Below are 20,108 nucleotides of genomic sequence, written 5' to 3' on the forward strand. Positions count from 1 at the left end.
ATATATAAATCCTATGTAATTTTTGCAGGTCTAAAGAAGAAGTGAGAGATGTAGAAGACCTGCAGGATGTTGACAGGGGTTTTTCCACAGTTGGAAAGCTGGGAGTTGTGCATTCTAGGGAATCAGGAGACAAATCAATTTTGGTCCAGTCTAAGAAGACTTATTAATATAACGATGGAAGGGTTTGCTCCAAAAGTAACAGAGAACTGCTGCCCTAGCATGGTTGCTGTGTTGCAATTTTGCTAGAGGGGCTTCCTAATCTTGGTATTAGATTGGAACAACTGGCCTCTGAACTCTCCTCTAACAGCCTGTGAAATAAGGTGAAATCATTTTCAGGAGAAAGTGATCTCTCCTACACATTCCACCACAACATTTATTGGGCTCCCACTATGTGTAGGGCGTTCAGTGTTTCCTGGCATGGTTTCTATTTGGTGGAACAATACTTCATCAAACTGCTCCCCACGATACAAACACATTGTGACAACTAAAGATGCTTCAACATATTTTTAAACACTCCTTTGGGGCATTTTGGTTGGAAACCAATAATAGGTGCTGGAGTTTTATTTTTTTTATTTATAAATTTATTTTTATTGGTGTTCAATTTGCTAGGTGCTGGAGTTTTAAATATGACCACACGTGGTTCTCTTGTATCTCCTTTACAGACTTGAAATCATTCTGATTAGCATGCACAGTTTATTAGTTCTCTCCATTAGCATATTACTTGGATTTGTGTTTCAGGCTACCTAACTGATATGCTGCTTTTCTTATGGAGAAGAGAGATGAAAGAGGTAGTCTCTGTAGAGGCTCAGCAACCCATGTAAAATATAGAACAGTATTTCCTGAGTGCTGGTAGCAAATGAGATAGCACCAGATTCAGAAGGGAGGGCTGGCTAATAGGATGTCATGTACATGGGCAACCGTGGAAAGCTGGAGAACACTAAAAGAATCATGTGGCCTTCCTGGCCTTCCTAACACCTTCAGTGCAGAAGAAGACAGAGACCTAAGTGCTAAACATCAAACACCTAGATAGTGGATTTTTGGCTTTGGATTCAGATCATTCCCCATTTCAGGAATCTCACAGAAATATGCTTCAACCCATCTTTTTCTTGATATTTTAAGTTGGTTGAGAAATATCCCTGTTCCATAAATCCTGCCTATTCCATTCTGTCCGGGTCCCTCTCTCTCCTCCAGTATTTCGGATGGTGTTTGGTTGGCCGTGGGGAGCATTGAACTGTACCTGGCCTCTGATCCCAGCACCCTAAAAGCATTCTAAATTCCAAGGGAATTTGGAGCAGATAGTTTTCTGTCAATCCTTAAAGCAGAAAGTCTATGGGCTTTTTTGGAGAAAATCCCAAGTATGACTTGGGACCAAATTAAACCCAGAGGGTTCTGCAGGAATGTTCTGGCCTTGGGATTGCAATGAATAGAACATTTTTGTGGTTCACACTGGAGGTCATGGGAGAGTCTAAAGGAAATATTGGAAGCCAGAATTGTAGTCCTTCAAACTGCTTGTCCCCAAAACCTCTGTATCACTGATTTATGAAGTATCACTTCAGTGGGAAAAGAATGGTATTGAGAAACTATTCTTTATGTGATTAACAAGGCTAATCACAACAAACCACCTCTGAAGACAACCCTTTTAGAGATAGAGATAGCCAACTTTCAGATTTAGCTTATCACCTTTCTGTCAAACTTGAGAAATATCCCTGAAAGGTTGTGTTCTCTTGCTTTGCTCTAGAATGAATTCATTGCACATTTCTTATTCTCCCCTAAATCTCTGCCTTGGAATAATCAAGTTTTCCTACTTTCAGTTCTTAGTACAGTCTCTCATCCGATGAAGTATCTTAGAATTTAAAATTCCTAATATATCTTTCTTCTCCTTAGATACTCTTGAGCTAACACCCATTATAAGTAGAAATTAAGACCAAGTCATTCCATTGTAATGACAAAAAGTATAAAATGAAAAAATATGCACAATACAAAACTAACTGGCCTGCAAGATAATCTAAGACTTGTCACACAAGAGGAAAATGCCCAGATACTGTGCTTTCCAATAGCTAGATAAGAATGTATACACAGTTGATCTAATTCTTCTGACAATTTAGAAAAGCCTTTATCTGGTTTAGCCTAAACACCAAAGAGATCAGAGCTGGCACATATTCAGTGCATGCCTCTGAAAAGTTCATTGGCACGTTCATCCCAATCTGCCTGAGACTTTGAGGTAACTATGACATTATCAGGCACTGGGCTAGATTTTTTCCTTTTTTGCATAATGAATTCCATTTTCCTTCTTCATTAAGCATGAGGAAACGTTGGATGTATAATGTAAGATTTTACGTTTGTAAAATACAAAGAGTTTACCTTTGTGACTGTATCTGGCAATACTAGGGTACAAACAACCTCCCAGTAGCAGTGGCTCAGAGTAACACATTTTATTTTTATTCATATTACATTTTGCCTAAGTGGTAATTACAGTTCAGTTTTGCATGTCTTCTTTATTTTAAGGTCCAGGGTGTAGGAACATTCCCTTCTATGAAAAGAGAAATGATGGAGTCACTCGGTTCTAAAACTTCTGCTTGGGAGTGGAACACAAAACTCCTGTTCACATTTCATTAGTCTAAGCAAATCACATGAACAAGTCTGATGTTAGGAGGCATGAGAATATAATCCTTACAGGGAGAAACAGCAAGTAACTGGGAACAATAATACAATTAAAGTATATAATGTGTCTTAGGGTATAATTTGAAAGAGTAGAAAAGGGAAGAGCTACTCTAGAATTCTAACTGGAGATAATTCAAGTCCCCTATTCCCAGTAAAACAATGGCATGGCTTTTTTTCTTTTCTTTTCTTTTTTTTTTCAGAATAGTTCTATTTTATGTAATTGCAAAAATGAACACCTCATTTCTCCAATGACAAAAATAACATTCTCATAAAAATTTAAAAACTTACAAGATGGCATAAATAAGAAAGCAAAACTCATTAGAAAACATCTGGGTAAATACCTAGCAAAATGAAAAAATATATTGAAACAAAAACTTACACATAAATATATATAAATATTCATAATAGAACTATGCATTGTAGCTTAAAATTGGAAACACCTAAATGTCAGCAGGCAACTAGATAAATTATGGTATATTCATTCATTGGGATACTACTCCATAATGAAAAGAATATATGCAAGAGCATGAATGAATCTCAAAAACCTTACAGTGACTGAAAGAAGCCAGATAGGAAAACCACATGCTGTGTGGTTTCATTTATGTGAAACTCCAGAAAAGGCAAATCTAATCTAAGGCAGTAAGTCTATCAGTGGCATCCTGAGACATGAAGTCAGCAGGGTTGATTAATAATGTTGAGGTATTTTTCATTAATTGTTAAGTTAGAAGAGTCCTTTATATATTCTGCATAATTGACCCTTTTAGAGAAATTATTTTCAAATGTTTTCTGCCATTCTATAAGTTTTCTTTCCACTTCTTTGATAATGTCCTTGATACTTAAAAGTTCTTAATTTTGAAACAGTCCAATTTCTCTGTTTTTTTTTTGTTGTTGTCGCTTTTGCTTCCAGTGTCATAACTAACAAAGCATTGCTAAATTCAAGATGATGAAGATTTACCTGTTTTTTTCTCAGAATTTTAGAGGTTTAGCTTTTACATTTAAATCATTGATCCACTTTTAGATGGTGTAGTTAAGGGTTCAATATCATTCTTATAATTGTGGATATCTGGTAGTTCTAGTACTATTTTGTATGTGTGTACCAGTACTATTTGTTGAAGAAACTGTTTTTATTTCATTGAATGGTCTTGGCACCACTGTTGAACATCAATTGGCCATAAATGTATGGGTGTATTTCTGAATTCTCAAGTCTAATCCATTTATTTATATGTACATCCTATGACAGTACAACAGTGTTTTGATTACTGTCACTTTGTAGTAAGTTTTGAATTTGAAAATGTGAGTCCTTCAACTTTGTTCTCCTTTTTAAAGATTGTTTTGGTTATTGGGATCCCCTTACAATTCCATATGAATTTGGATTTCTGAAAAAAAAAAAAAAAGGCTGTTGAATTTTTGATAGTGATTACACTGAATCTATAGATAGCTTTGAGTAGTATTGCCATTTTAATAACATTAAGTCTTCTAATCCATGAATGTATCTTAGGTACTATTTATAAAAAATTTATAAAATTTATAAAAAATTTATAAAAAATAAATTTATAAAAAATTTATAAAAATAATAATGAGGCTATTATGTTTAATATTAAAATTGGAAACATCTAGCCTCATTATTATTTTTTCTCAAAACAACCTATAATAGGTTTTTAAAAAAATTTTTTTAATTTTATTTTTTGTATATTTTTTATTGGAGTTCGATTTGCCAACATATAGTATAATACCCAGTGCTCATCCCATCAAGTGTGCCCCTCAGTGCCCGTCACCTAGTCACCCCATCCTCCCACACACCTCCCTTCCACTACCCCTTGTTCTTTCCCCAGAGTTAGGAGTCTCTTGTGGTTTGTCACCCTCTCTGATATTTCCCACTCATTTTCTCTCCTTTCCCCTATAGTCCCTTTCACTATTTATTATATTCCCTGAATGAATGAAACCATATAATGTTTGTCCTTCTCTGATTGATTTACTTCACTCAGTATAATGCCCTCCAGTTCTATCCACGTCGAAGCGAATGGCGGTATTTGTTGTTTCTAATGGCTGAGGAATATTCCATTATATATATAGACCACAGCTTCTTTATCCATTCATAATAGTTTTTATTCTCCATTTGATCTAAGAATTATTCTTTAAAGTGTTATCTTAAGATTTCTAAGAGATTTATTGCTTGGACTTTTTTTTACCTATTGCATTGGGACTAGGTATATCTACTTTAAATATTTTGATGCCATAAATATAAAGATTTGTGAGTACCTTTAGATTGTACTATTTATAAAAATAAAATGCCATTTAAAATCTCCATTTCTTGTTTACACTTCTAATTTATCTGTCATTAATGTTGTCAGTCCTTTTATTTTGTCTGTCTTTGCCTGATATATCTCATCTTTTTATTTTCAAATGTTATATCTTTAGATATGTCTCTAGCAAACATAAATTAATTGACTTTTTGGGATCCCTGGGTGGCGCAGCAGTTTGGCGCCTGCCTTTGGCCCAGGGCATGATCGTGGATCGAATCCCACGTCGGGCTCTCGGTGCATGGAGCCTGCTTCTCCCTCTGCCTATGTCTCTACCTCCCTCTCTCTCTGTGTGTGACTATCATAAATAAATTAAAAAAAAAATTAAAAACAATTAATTGACTTTTTTTTTAAACCTAACCTGTTAATGTTTTTTCTTTTAATTAAGAAAGATAATGCATCCACTTTCTTGGTGTTAATTGATATTTAATCATATTCCTATCATTATGTTTTGTTTCTTTTGTTTGTATCCTGAGAAATATTCTTTTTATATCTTTTGTTTTCTTTATTTTTGTTTGCAAAAACAAGAGATTTTACTTCCCTTTTCTGCTGATATTCTAGAATTTATTCATATTATTTTTAGTCTATTATATTTTTAAAACCTTTCCCATTATTTTGGTGCCAACTTTAAGAATGAAACAGAATCTATGAGATTCTCCTCTTATCCCTAAATGAAACAATGATGTAAGCACAATTATCTTCCATATTTCGTTCAATCTGTATTACCAGTTATAGATATTCTAATTTTTACATTATAAACATCCTCTTTCAAGAACCTATTTTTAACATTTACATTAAGCTCCACAAGCATATTAACAATAATAATTATTTAGAATAAACTAAGTTTTACTGGGTTCATTTCTCATATTTTTTTTTCTTTATCACTCTCTTTGGGATGTGTCCCAGTTAGTTTTCTTTTTCTTTATTTTTTTTTTTCAAATGTGAGGTCAACATAATATTCTGGACCTCTGGGAATGTAAATGTGTGCCTTTGATAAGTTTCTACAATGTTTGAACAATGTTTAAATATGAATGCCTTAAGCCTGGCCATGCTTTCTAGCTTATCACAATTTCCATTGCTCCCTTCGGTCTGCTTGATTTATCTGCCTGCATTGCAGTTTTTGTTTATAAATTCTTTCTAAACCTTCTTAGACCACATACAGTTTAAAATATCCAAATGTTTAAAATATGATTCCAGGTTCTTACATTGAGTGACACTCTTTTCTTTCCTGCACTTAGGCTTTGGAAGATCAGGTATGGGAACTCTTGCAGGAAGCAGACAAGACAGCTGAAGAGAACAAGGATCAGAGTCAGGTCTATGATGCCATGGCCAACACTTTGGGTGAAGCATGGGCAGCCCTTGTCTCCATGCTTGAAAGAAGAAGGGAGCTCCTCAGGTTGACCTCTGAATTTTTTGAAAATGCGTTGGAGGTTTGTGTTTTAAAAAACTACCTTCACATCAGAGAAAATAGCACTCCTGAAAATGTTTTATTTCCACAAATTGACATTGCAATCAGTTTTAAAAATGGCAGAGCGACCAAGTTATATACAATACATTTAATTTTTGATTGCCAAAACATAAAACGGTTAATGCTTTAAATGTAGCCCTTCAAAAAAAAAAAAAAAAAAAAAAAAAAAAAACCCTAAAGGGGCACCTGTGTGGCTCAGTTGGTTAAGCATCTGCCTTTCACTCAAGTCATGATCCTGGGTTCCTGGGATCAAACCTGGCGTTGGTGTCAGGCTCCCAGATCAGTGGGGAGTCTTCTTCTCCCTATGCCCTCTCTTTCCTTGTGCTTTCTCTCAAATAAATAAATAAATAAATAAATAAATAAATAAATAAAATCTTAAAAAAAACCCCTCAGTACAGCTAGTTAAAATTAAGTAAAATATTAAGTAAAAATAGAAACTTATCCCTAAGTCACTATGATTTATTACTTTCTTTAGAAGATGGTAATACAATTACTAAATCAAATAATTACCCCCGATTTTAGTATAATTAGGAAATGTTGGTCTAAAGCGTTCTTGTTGACTAAAAGATGGAGGATAGAATTTCTTCTGCTATTTATGAAAAGGCAATTGCAGAATATTCCATAGAATATTTGACTTATAAGCATAGCACTTTACAGAATACTTTGCTAAGGCATTAACTGGATTCATGGTTTGAACTCATTAAAAATTTAAGGAAAGGAAAGTCCTGGACCTAAGAAGGTCATTTCTTCCTGTGACTTTTCCTGAATTCTGAGATTTTTTTTTTTTTTTTTGCAGTTCCCAATTTCAAAATGCAAGACTCAGAGAACATTATCAAAAGAGCTGTTGTATTTGGTGTAAGACAGTTATTGGAAATTTCACTTTTAACTTCTGTCAAGTGGCAGTACATTCATTTTGATGTCAGAGCACTGCTTCATTATGATAAAGCACTAGCTTTGAAAAATATGACATTTCCAAACTCAAAATTCAGGTCTTAAATCCAAAATAACAAAGGAAGGAAGATTAGTAATAGAACATAAAAATTGGGGTAGACAATCTCATGCATCATGAACTCCTTTAAAAGTAAAAAGAAGTAGCAAAAATCGTGTTGTAGCTTTTAAGTTTTGTTTTCCACAGTTTGAATACAGAAGTTCAGTTACAATTCATTTTACAGATCATCTTGGGAAAAAGCTTCACGCATAGTTTTCTTTCCTGAACACAAACTAGGTGAAATGTACCTACAGGGTCATATTGTAGATACATCTGATTCATTCCATCTTAGTAAGTTGGTTACAGATGTCAACTGCCCTTGAAATTCAACTCATTTGAGCACAGGAAATTATCTTTCTTAAAACATTAGGCCCAACATTTGTTTCCCATGGCATAGTAACATTAATGCTAGCTGATGGGAAGTTATTTCCAGATATTACATGAAGAAAAAGGGAATACTAAGTCTAATAATAATAATAATAATAACAACAATAATAATAGTATTGTATGAATAATAATACTAATAATACTAATTATACATAATACTAATCATACTAATAATCCAGCCTCTGATTTTTAGTGAAAAGATACTGTTTCTTATATTATCCTCCTTCCAATATTGTGGGTCACTTAGTACTAACCTGAAGGCAAACTCCTACATAATCTTTCCTGCCTCTTGTATTGCCAAAACTTGTATTGCTGATTTTAAAAAAATATATGAGAATAGGGTCTTTACAGAGTATCCCACTATTACTACTCCTATCCTGTGCAAGGTGCAAAAAGAAAAGTGAGCAAAAGGATATATCCATAAAGTAAAAGTTAACAGAAGTTTAAGGAAAACTTTTGAGGAAAAGCATTATTTGTTTATTTAATTTCAAATAACATTTGAAATATAGGTATAAGTTACACAGTGACTCTAAAACATTTTGTAATGTTCTACAGAGAAAAACCAAATTACCCTCTAGGGTTGGTTTTATATGTTTGTTTGTCTTGAAACTTCTCTTTAAAAAACATCCTTAAAATAAGCTATTAGAAATGGAATGAATTAGAGATGTAAATGATGTGTGGGAAGGATCCCCTTATTGAACTATGATGCATGCAGTTCCATTAAAATGTGAAATGACTTCTTATTGCATGGTTAATAATTATTACAGGACTGTTTCAGATTCACACACTTAACCATCAGATTATTCAAACACCATGCTGTCAGTAACTGGTATCCACCAGATTGTTCTAACATGATGGTGAAGCCTCCTCCAAGTTTCCAAAGGCGACATGCTCATTAGTCTCTCTTTCACCATTCCATGCCATCTATAACTGGATTTTATGAGGCTATTGAAATAATCAAAGTATAGTAGATCTTATTAATTGAATAGTTACATAAAAATATTAAAGATCATTAAATTCATAGACGGTAGTTTGGAAAAAACTTGAAAAAAAGACAAGCATGTGATAAGCTTTTGTGTCTTTCTCATCAATACTTTACCTTTTTGAGTTTATTAAATACCTGATACAAAGGTAAACATATTGATTAAACTATTCCTATAAACTATAATAATTCCTTTTGAATCTGAATGCTAGAACAAAGCTGCCATTGTCTAGCTACACTACTACTATGCCATTATCATCAATGTACTGTACTGGTAGAACCAAATATTATACCCTTTTCTAAAATTTGTTTCTAAATTTCCCAGAGAATTTTAATATCACTTCAAATGCCTCCCTCCCCTTCATATTTCCTCCAAGGAGAAACAGAGAAATGGGTCATACTCCTCACCACTTAGAATGTTATTGCTTCTTCTGCTTCTTCTTCTTCTTTCTTTTTTTTTTTTTGAAGCAGAGAAATTTTCCATTTTTCATTCTTGCTTTATCTAATCTCACTTTTATTTATATAAAGAATGCATAAGATCATTGATAAAAATGCAAACAAAATTACAAATGGTAGATTCAAAAGGTAAAAGTTCACTGGCCCCTATTCTTAATCTCATTTCTTCTCATAAGGTAATCCTTTGGTGTTATCTCTTCAGATCACTTTCTGTACAAAAATATATTTTTTTGTTTTGTATAAGAAAGGGGATTAAACATTACTTCTTAGCCTTTTTGTTAAGATCAAGTGTAGAAATGGGGTTAGACTTGTGTTATTTTAGAAGTTATATTTTTTGGTTCTAAGTCTAATCACAGAGGAAAATGTTAACTGTATTTCAACTTTCCTTCTAAGTGGGTTCTTAAGTAATATTTACTTATAATTACATAGGTTACTGGTTAACCAAACTTTTATTATTATTATTTTATTATTATTTATTGTTGTTTTTTGTGAACTTTTTGGTTATTCTTTGACAAACTGCTTTACATGTTGGAAGTGGCTGCTTTATTCCATAGACACAATAATTTTAGTTGAAGATTTCAATAGACACTTACCAATAAACAAGTTAAATTATTTCAGCATATATGACATATTTCCAAGTATAAAAAAGAAATACAAAGGAAGGAAAAGAAAGTTCTTTGGCACTTTGTAAATTGACTACATGTGAACACATAACTTCATACAAACACCCTAAATCCACACACATGCACACAAACACATACATCATCATTCAAACACACAAACACAGAAACACATATACAGTCAACTAGGATATGAATTCATGAAAAACATCTACAAATAACCCAAAGTGGCACATTGCTTTTTTTTCAAATGTCTTTCCCTTGTATTTGTGTTGTAGTTTGCTATTAAAATAGACCAAGCTGAAGATTTCCTCCAGAACACCCAGGAGTTTGAGAGTGCTGAGTCCTTAAAGGCACTTCTTCAGCTTCATGAACATCATACCAAAGGCAAGAAATAACGTTTATTCCTTACATAAGCGTTTAGAGGCTTTATAATATGTTCATGTGACAATGCTCATGTGTGATAGTGTATTTTAAATTTATATGTTTATACCTCAAATTGTTCCAAGAAAGTTTAAGTAAAGCTTTATTTTTGGTCATCTACTCCAAAAAAAGACATAGTTGTAAATGGTTTTAAGGGGATGTTAGAGGAACAACCACCAGAGATTCAGTTACTCAGTCTGCTAGATTTTAGCTCCTAAGGTCATGGGTCATGTCCACCTTGTTCTTCCTTGTATACTCAGCACCCAGCATGGTGCCCACACATGGTAGGTTCCTGGGGAAGATTTCTTGGTTAGATAAATGGTTGAATTTGGTTGAATTCAGTGAATTTCCCTTCTCAAGGTCAGGAAATGAAAATTAGCCTTTAAATAACAGCACTAGTTAAGGAAAATCCCTTTCACTATTAAGTTATTTTTTTAAAAAGTGGGTAGTGGGCTTTTTTCTCAGGAAGCCTACAATTTGGTTAGGGCATGTCCACATTTATTGGCAAGTTACCTCTCTGTTTCCTGTAGGTTGCTGTTATACCACCCAGCATACTATGTAGTAACAATTCATTTCCATATTTGTCTTTATCACCAGATTGTGGGACTCTAGAGGGCAGGCATTAGTACATATCTGAATCACCATGATGTAGAATAGTATCCAACCCAAAGTATGTTTATTGAGTGTCATTTGTATTTAATTCCAATGTAAGACACAGTACGATGATACAAACTGGAGCAATGAACAAGGCATTTCAGGGACATTAAGGAGGAAAAAAATGGATTCTAAGCTCTGAAGGTTCACAACTGAACCGTCCAGTTTTCCAATGTCTTCTTAAAATGAACATAATACTGGAGAAGCTTCCCTGCAGGAACAATCATATTGTTACTTCCTTGTTCTTAAATGTTCATAAATATATATATTTAAATGTGGCTGAGATATAGGCTCATTGGAGTCTATTATACTATTTTTTCTACTTTTGTGTATATTTGAAAGTGCCTGTTGAATGAGTTTAGGAAACAACATCCCACTGAGGAACACTTGGAATATTTAAAAATGTTTTAGGAAGAAATATCACCCCTCATCTCATTCCCAAGACTTTGATAGTTTTTAGAAATTAGTCTTTTGGAAATATTGCTTAGTAAGTTATAAATTCACTTAAGTTATGTACATCCCTCATTTATCCATCTTGAATTTGTTATTTGTACTTAATATGGCAATCTGTATAAATGTTAGTATAAAATCTGCCTTAATACAAACTTTCTTAGATATAATCAAAATCAAAACAAATAATAAAAATTTATTAACTATCTACTTGCCTCATATCACAAGGCATTATGTCAGAAAGTAGGGTTTTATGTATGCAAAAATATGATTTTTAAAATAAATACACCACAGAGATTTTGCATTTCTTGAAGTTCACGATATTCTATCTAGACAGTTTACCCTTGAGGAAAAATGCATCATTTTGTACAATCAGCTCGTGGAATAAATAGCTAGGAAAGTATAAACAATAAAAAAAGGTTAAGATATGAGAAACCAACAGAGGAAGAGCCAAAGGACCAACAGAGGAAACTGAGGGAAAAATTTGTCCACTTTAATGGCTATTATGGTAGCAGTACTGGACTGATTTTAGCCTGGTTACAGTTTACAAGTAACTTTGGCCAGAGACTCCATTCCTAATGGTACTTGGTAGTAGTCATACTATTTTGTCAGATATGAAACAGAAAATCACAAAAAGACTGCAAATAGAAATTTGGGCTAATTGTAAGTATCCTGGAAGAATCAGAACAGGCACTGTCAGTCTGCAATGTCCTAATACTTAGAGCTATGCTTTCCTCTCTCTTTTGAAATGTCTAGCGTGTATGAACGAGTTATGGAAAGGTAGGAAAGAAATACTACATAGAAACCCTGCCACTTGCCCACATTTCCTCCGTGTGTGTGTGTGTGTGTGTGTGTGTGTGTGTAACTTTTCACAATATCATAACAAACTCTTTGATGCAAGGAAATATGTAGCCATAAATATGGAGAATCAATCATACTGATTATCACATAGGTTATACAAATTAAAACTCTTCAGTTTATCACACAAGGCTCTCCATAACCTGTCTTCATCTCATTTTCAAGCTCTTTCTTTCTACATAAGAATTTTCTCTGGAGAGGTAGGTTTTTTTTTTTTTTTTTTCCTGTCCTTGCCTCTGCCATCTTGTTCATGTTTGCTTCCATGTCTTTGAGAGATTTATTCTAATGTTCTCCCTGTCTTTTCTTACTGTGTTTGAATGATCTCATTCCCTTTTTGGCTCAGGTTGTTTTTGTCATTTGTTGCTTTGCATCATTAGCTCCCCATCAGATTGCCCAGTGCACATAAGCACGCCTTCCTTACTCTGAGCGGATAACACCATCTAATACTTGGACAGATCTAGGTCATGTGACATAAACTACTTCAAATTCTTTCCTTTTCATGTCAAAGTCTCTCTTCACAATATCTTCACTTATCTCATTCTCTCTTTCAGCTCTTCAAAAAAAAAAAAAAAAAAAAGTATTAAAGAGAAACCTGGCCCAACTACCACAGCCTCGTTATTGCTGTGCAGTTAACTGCCGAAGGTTAGAGTGCTAATGTAGAGTGCCATGGGAGATTGGAAAGAACATTGAGCTTCTAATAAGAATAGGTGGCTTTTAGTGAACCCTGGGTGGCGCAGCGGTTTAGTGCCTGCCTTTGGCCCAGGGCGCGTTCCTGGAGACCTGGGATCGAATCCCACGTCGGGCTCCCGGTGCATGGAGCCTGCTTCTCCCTCTGCCTATGTCTCTGCCTCTCTCTCTCTCTCTGTGACTATCATAAATAAATAAATAATTAAAAAAAAAGAATAGGTGGCTTTTAGCACAGCTTAGTCCACTTCTAGTTGTGTTGCTTGTGAGGTACTTAGTCTCTGGGTGTTTTCCATAGTTCTCCCTGTCCTAAAAAATAAAAAGCAGTATATTCAATCTTGCTGAGATTCTCTTCTTTTTTTCTCCCCTCTAACAACAAATGCCTCAAAGATTGCCCTGTCTTGTTGACTTCAGTTCATCACTATGTCCCCACTTCTCAACCTGGTAACTTGGCTTCTGTTTCCATCACTTTCCCATCACAAAACCCCATGCCTTCTCAAAGTCTTTTTTACATCTATAGAGAACTGCTGATCTCTAGCACCTGTAGTTCTCTTAATTCTTCCCCCTATCTTAATACATTTGATCTCATTCAAGCATTCTGCAAAAATTGTTGAACATCTCACCTATGGCAATCACTATGCTAAGTGCTGGGGATAGTGTCATGGCCACTGTCCTCATATTGCCTTGGAGCCTGGTGGCAAAGGGAGATATTAATCAACTAACTCAACACGTAGGTATAAAACTATAGTTGTGATAAGAACTATTAATAAGAACAATTAATAGTATTTGATTTGGTATAGGATTGGATATAGGATTTTTTTAAAAAGATTTTATTTATTTATTCATGAGACACACAGAGAGAGGCAGAAACACAGGCAGAGGGAGAATAAGGCTCCCTGCAGGGAGCCTGATGCAGGACTCGATCCCAGGACCCCGAGATCATGACCTGAGCTAAAAGTAGATGCTCAAGCACTAAGCCACCCAGGTGCCCCTGATATAGGATTTTGATTCAGTCTGGTTTATTTCTTGAGGAATTGGCAGTTGAGTAAGACATGAAGTTTGAGTAGAATAAGGGTGGAGAAGAAAGGGCTTGAGAAGGATAGTGTCCCTGTAGAGGACTGAGAAGTTCTGGGGCAGAAGGGAATGTCAGATTTGTGATGTACTTAAAAGAGAAGGATGAAGAGTAGAGAGATTGAGATAATCTGAAAGGGATGATAGGAACCAGATCTGCCAGACCTAAAATCATGTCAAGGGGTCTGTCCTTAATTCTAAGGTAATGGGAAACCATTGTTGTGTGTGTGTGCACGTGTGTGATATAGTTTGTTCAGAAAAGATCTGTCTGGCTAACATATGGAGAATGGATGAATGGATTGGAGAAGGATACAATAAAGAGGTGGCTGCCCAGGTCACCTCGGTGGCTCAGTTTTTGAGCGTCTGCCTTAAGCTCATGGTATGACCCCAGGGTCCTGGGATCGAGTCCCGCATCGGGCTCCCTGCATGGAGCCTGCTTCTCCCTCTGCCTATGTCTCTGCTTCTCTCTGTGTCTCTCATGAATACATAAATAAATCTTCAAAAAAAAAAAGAGGTGGCTGCCCAAAAAATATTTTCTGTAATAGGGATGGAGAGCAGTAGACACATGCAGAAGATAGAGGGGAGAATTGACAGCTGTTGATAATGAAGGAGAGGAATGTGTCATGGATTGACTCCTGGGTCATAACCTTTAAATCTCAGAATTAGTCCATTCACTTCAGACTGTAGAACATGTCAAGGGGTGCAAGCAGCTTAACCACATCATTAAAAACCAACTGAAACAGTGCCAGAGTCCCTCGATCTTTCCCCTGTACTGATTTACCTTATCACTGAACTGCAGCATCCTATTGTTTGGCAGTTAGTGCTACAGAAATTGTTAAGTCATGGTATCTGACCAGTTGTATTTCTATTTATGCATTTGGATTCCTTACAGTACAATTTATTGTTAACATAAAGGTTACATAAATTTTAAATTATACCAAGAGTTTGAATATTACTATAGAAAAGCTCACTCATATTGCTATTCTTTTTTCCTTCTAATTCTCTTCTAGAACTCTTAGAACGATCTCTAGCCCTATTAAACAAAAGCCAACAGCTCACTGACTTCATAGAAAAATTCAAGTGTGATGGACCTAATGTGAATCCTGAGTTGATTCAGGGAGCTCATAACAGCTGCCTGAAGATTGACAGCCTTCTTGAGCTTCTACAAGATAGGAGACGGCAACTTGACAAGGACTTGAAGCACCAGCAGCAAGAACTGGGTCAGGTTCTGCAGTTATGTCAGTGGGACCAGCAAGAAAATGAGGTAACCCAAAGGGGAGTTGACTATGTCCTGACCTCACCTAATTAAGTTTGATTATTATGTGGACTAGCTGTTTCCTGGGATAGTTCCTCAGTTATTTTGGTCAAATTCTTTGGTCTTTGGCCCAAACTAACATGTTGTTTTCCCACACAAAGATTTTTATTTCCTCTCATCATAATATTGCTTTTATAAACGGGAAAATACCTGTGGGTAGTTTTGGAAATGACTGCGTTATATTTTTGGATTCTCTTTCTCACTTCCCTCCAGGTTACTACTTTTAAACATAATTCTTTGAAATTCTGAACTATAGATTGTAGCTTTCTTGAAAGTTGGGAGGCATGGTGGCGTTGAACTGTACCACATTGCTGCTAATGCCAGTGAAAAAGTCTGTCAGTCCCAAAGAGTGTTCTTAGAATGGTCTGGTGACAAGGAAGAAATATGACGTTGGCCTGTGGCTGGATGCTCAATGGTTAGAGGGCTTTGGGGCAAGAGGTCCAGGCTTGTTAGAGCTCATTACCCCAACTGCAAACACAGCTTTGATCAGTTGTCAACATGCTTGCCACGCACTCCTTTTGTCCCAATTCCTTAATGGTGAGCATGGATAGAACTCTTTGCAAACCTGCAACTTAAATAGGTGGAATGGTTACTGCAGTATTTCTTACTGTCCCAGTCCCACGCTTAAATCTATACAGAGCAAATGGAGGGAATTTTCAGGGAGAAATACGTAGAGGGGGTCTCCTGGTCTGGATGCATGGGGAAAGGGTCTATTCACAGGTTTTATATTGGTACTCTGATGTAGATTGGAGAGACAGACCTGTAGCTGGGAGCATATATGAGGCCAGGAGAAACTGGTTCTTATTTTAAGCTGGAAAAATGAAGACATCAATGATGATCAACCCTTCAGTGTGTATTTATCAAGTACCTACCACATGCCAGGTGCTATTATAGGTACTGGGAATAACAACACACGAGACGAAATCCTTTTCTTCCAGGAATTTTTCTAATTTTTCTAATGCTGGATGATTTGGGGGGGGGGCTGTCCCGTGCACTCTAGAATGTTGAGCAGCATCTCTGACCTTTACTCACTAGATGCCCAAAGAATATCCTTCAGTTGTGACAACAAAAAATGTCTCCCGGCACTGCCAAATGTCCCTGGGGGCAAAATTACCCCCAGATGAGAACCACTACGCTAGTGTAATTAGAAAGACATACATAAACAAATGAACAATGATAAGTGCTATAAAGAAAACCAAATAGGGCAATGAATTTGTCTTGTGTTGGTCTACTTTTAATCAGAGAAGGCCTCTCTGAGGAGGTGGCATAGAGCAAAGACCCAAATGCAGAGGCCTCCAGTCATACATTCTGCTTAAATTTTATCGCCGCCCCCTCAAGTCACCATATACTTTCCAACCCACCTCCACGCTCAGCCCTTTTGCCTGGTCTACTGCCAACCGCGGTCTTGCCTCTGCTGTGTTTTACCTGCCAACCCTCATCCACTCCTCAGTTTAGATCTTTGCCCATCCCATCTTTACATGTTCATTACCCAGAATCCTATTAACCCAGTGTAATAGTCTTTTAGTGATGATTCTGACAGAACAAAGGAAAATTAATGCTTAGGAAAAGAATCAACTTAAAATTGTTTATCAGACAAGCATTTCCAAAGTTCCCTGTTTTCCCTATCATAAGTGAGTCCATTATAATACTCTTTCTCTCCCCCTGTCCTTCCCTTCTCTCTCCTAATCCTAACCTGACAACATGTTCTGAGAGCTACTGTGCCCTTCAAGAAACCTTTCTCTTGTCTCTTTGCATTGAGTTCCTAATCCCAAACCCCTACCTCTAGGGCTTCCAAGTTTCAAAATGAATATTTTAACCCAGTCACATACTTAAGGGAAATCCAGGTACTTTGTCATCCCTAGAAATCAGAAAAACATCGTGAAAATAACTAAAGTAAGGTATTGCAGAAGGTTTCTGACTTGCTGAATCCTCTAACTTATGGGGTCTCATCTTTCTTAGAGTATGTGTTTTGGTATGAGTATGTGGAAGAGTATGTGTTTTGACTGAGGAGGTGCTTTTTTAAAGTAGACTTCATTCTTTAGAGCAGCATTAAACTCCCGGTAAAACTGAGTGGAAAGCACAGAGTACCCTCTCTTGCCACACAGACACAGTCTCTCCCACTGGAGAGTCTCTCCCAGGATCACCATCCTGCACCAGAGTTGTACATTTGTTACAATCAGTGAACCTGCACTAATACATCATTATCACCCCAAATCCATAGTATATATTAGGGTTCACTCTTGGTGCAATATGTTCTCTGGGTTTAGTCAAATGTATGACCTGTATCCATCATTGTAGCATACATAATAATTTCACTGCCCTAAGCATCCTTTGTGTTTTGTCTATGCATCCCTCCTTCATCCTCATCCTTGGCAGCCACAGAACTCTTTACTGTCTCCATAGTTTTGCTTTTCCAAAATGTCATATAGTTGGAAGCAGGTTGGATTGGTTGCTTTCACTTAGTAATTCACATTTAGGATACCACCGTGTCTTTTCATGGCTTGATACCTCATTTCCTTTTAGTGCTGAATAACATTCTGTTGTCCGTATTTGCCACAGTTTATTTATCTACTCACCTACTGAAGGAGATCTTGGTTGCTTGCAAGTTTTGGCAATTATGACTAATGCTGCTTATGGATTCATGTACAGATCTTAGTGTGGACATAAATTTTAATTTCATTTGAATAAATACCAAGGGATGTACTGCTGGCTCATATATAGTAAGAGTATGTTTATAAGAAACTGCCAAACCATCTTCTAGACTGACTGTATCACTTTGCATGCCCACCAGCAATGAAAATTCCTGTTGCTTCACAGTCAAGCATTATCAGTATTATCAGTCTTGGACTTTGGCCATTCTGATAAGTGTATAGTGGTATCTCAGTGTTTTAATGAGTCTCATCCTTAAATTGGGAATAATAATTCTTAATTCACAGAGTTGTTCTAAGGATTAAATGAAATAACACGTATAAAACACGTAGCAAAATGCCTAGCATTCTAAGAGGTACTTAAAAAATACTAGTTTTCTGGTCCTCCCTTGCTTTGGTTAAGCTTACAACCTATGAATTCTTTCTCATCTGGTCCATAATCTTTCGCCTGGGCTTGGCATTACTGTTGGTAAAATTGTCAACGTCTCTTAATGCCATTTAGTTCTCAGTGGCTGCTCTAGGTAAAGTAAAGCTTTAAAAATGAATATTTGTGGTTAAGAGAATTGGGCTTTCAATTAGACTCCATTACTAAGTGTCCCAAACCAAAATCAATTTTTAAAATAATAATACAGATAAATGTTATTTTTATTAAAATTGGCCAATAAAGAAGATAGTCATTTCTTTAAATATAAAATTAACCTCTTAAAAACACCCCATGTTATGTTTTCTCTTGTTAACACTAGTGATGAAAGCTGGAGTAATTAATAAAGTAACTGTTGCTTCTGTGTGCTAGCTTGTAAGAGCAAAGATACTGGGTCCAGACTGTTGGCTGAGTTAAAGTCCCAGTGCCACTACTTTACTAGCTTAGTAACGGCAATTATTTAACCTCCCTCAAAATCAGGTTTCTATATATGATTACCTACATCAAAGCATTGTTAGGATTATCAAACAAGTTATTATATGCCAAGTGCTTAGAAGAGTACCTGGTACTTGGTAATTGCTATGGTATGCTATATTGGTATTAGCATTTTTTGTTATCCTGTCTGAAAAGGATAGTGAAGACCCCAACACATTGCCTGCTCCCATACTCCTGCCCCCCTCTACCACCATGCTCAAGGAAAAACTATTCTTGCATTAAAGGCTGATCTCATTGTTTGTCTTGAGTTTAAAAGGTATGATTAAATAAAACTTTGAGGATCTCAATAGCCATACTTGTTTGATGGACATTCAATTGGTAGTTTAAAACAAAGAGAGGGGTCCCTGGGTGGCTCAGTTGGTTAAGTGTCTAACTCTTGATTTCAGCTTAGGTCATGATCTCAGGGTTGTGAGGCTGAGCCCCATATCAGGCTCTGTGCTGGGCATGGAGTTTGCGTAAGATTCTCTCTCTGTCCCTCTCTCCCTCTGCCCACCACCCGCACCTCTCTCTCCCTCCTTCTTTCTCTCTCTCTCCATCTCTTAAAAAAATTCATATTTTTTTCTGCTTGTCACTTAATAATGCTCATTTGTTACAAATGTCGATCAGACCACCATTCATATAGATAATTGCTGTTGGCATTTGGCTTACTGCCGCCTTCTAGACCTTTATATAAGCATGAGCACAGCCACAGGCACACACACATTTGTTAAAGAAACACCTAACCAAACAAATAAACATTAATGGAATTAACTTATACATGCTATATTATTACTTGATTAATTAATTGAACAAATCATAGGTACGTTCTTGGTCAAAAGTACAATAAATAATTTTAATATAATATTCCACTATTTGAACATGCATAGTTTTTTTCATAAAATATGGTCAGTATACAATGTTTTATTAGATTCAGGTGTACTACAATGTTTTGACAGTTCTATATATTATGTGATGCTCATGCTCATTAGGATAAGTGTAGTTACCATCTGTTACGATATAAAACCATTATACAATTTAAACAAAATCTTATTGATGAGAAAGTAGAGTCTCCCCAGTTTCTCAATATTATAAACAATAATTAATGCTTATTGTATTTATTATTGTGTGAACAAGGAAGTATTTTAAAATTCAGGTAGATACAAGCATAATTATCTTTCCTAAGTTTTTAAGACTTTTTGGAATGTTCTATTTTAAAGTTTTTTGATGCAATGGTGAAGGGTGGCAGGA

At 35.8% G+C, this 20,108-nt stretch overlaps 1 protein-coding gene across 3 annotated transcripts in view; it reads left to right on the forward strand.

Moving 5' to 3' along the window:
* CCDC141 (coiled-coil domain containing 141) overlaps window positions 1–20,108 on the forward strand; it is a 180,655-nt gene that overhangs the window by 39,730 nt on the left and 120,817 nt on the right. For all 3 annotated transcript variants that reach the window (XM_072811090.1, XM_072811092.1, XM_072811091.1), the window contains exons 3-5: window positions 6,200–6,391; window positions 10,141–10,249; window positions 15,013–15,266. In XM_072811090.1, coding sequence (XP_072667191.1) covers window positions 6,200–6,391; window positions 10,141–10,249; window positions 15,013–15,266 — 555 coding nt within the window. The remainder of the gene's footprint in view (window positions 1–6,199; window positions 6,392–10,140; window positions 10,250–15,012; window positions 15,267–20,108) is intronic.

This window comes from Canis lupus, chromosome 34, assembly GCF_048164855.1.
Source record: "Canis lupus baileyi chromosome 34, mCanLup2.hap1, whole genome shotgun sequence".
In the NCBI taxonomy this organism is placed as follows: Eukaryota; Metazoa; Chordata; class Mammalia; order Carnivora; family Canidae; genus Canis; species Canis lupus.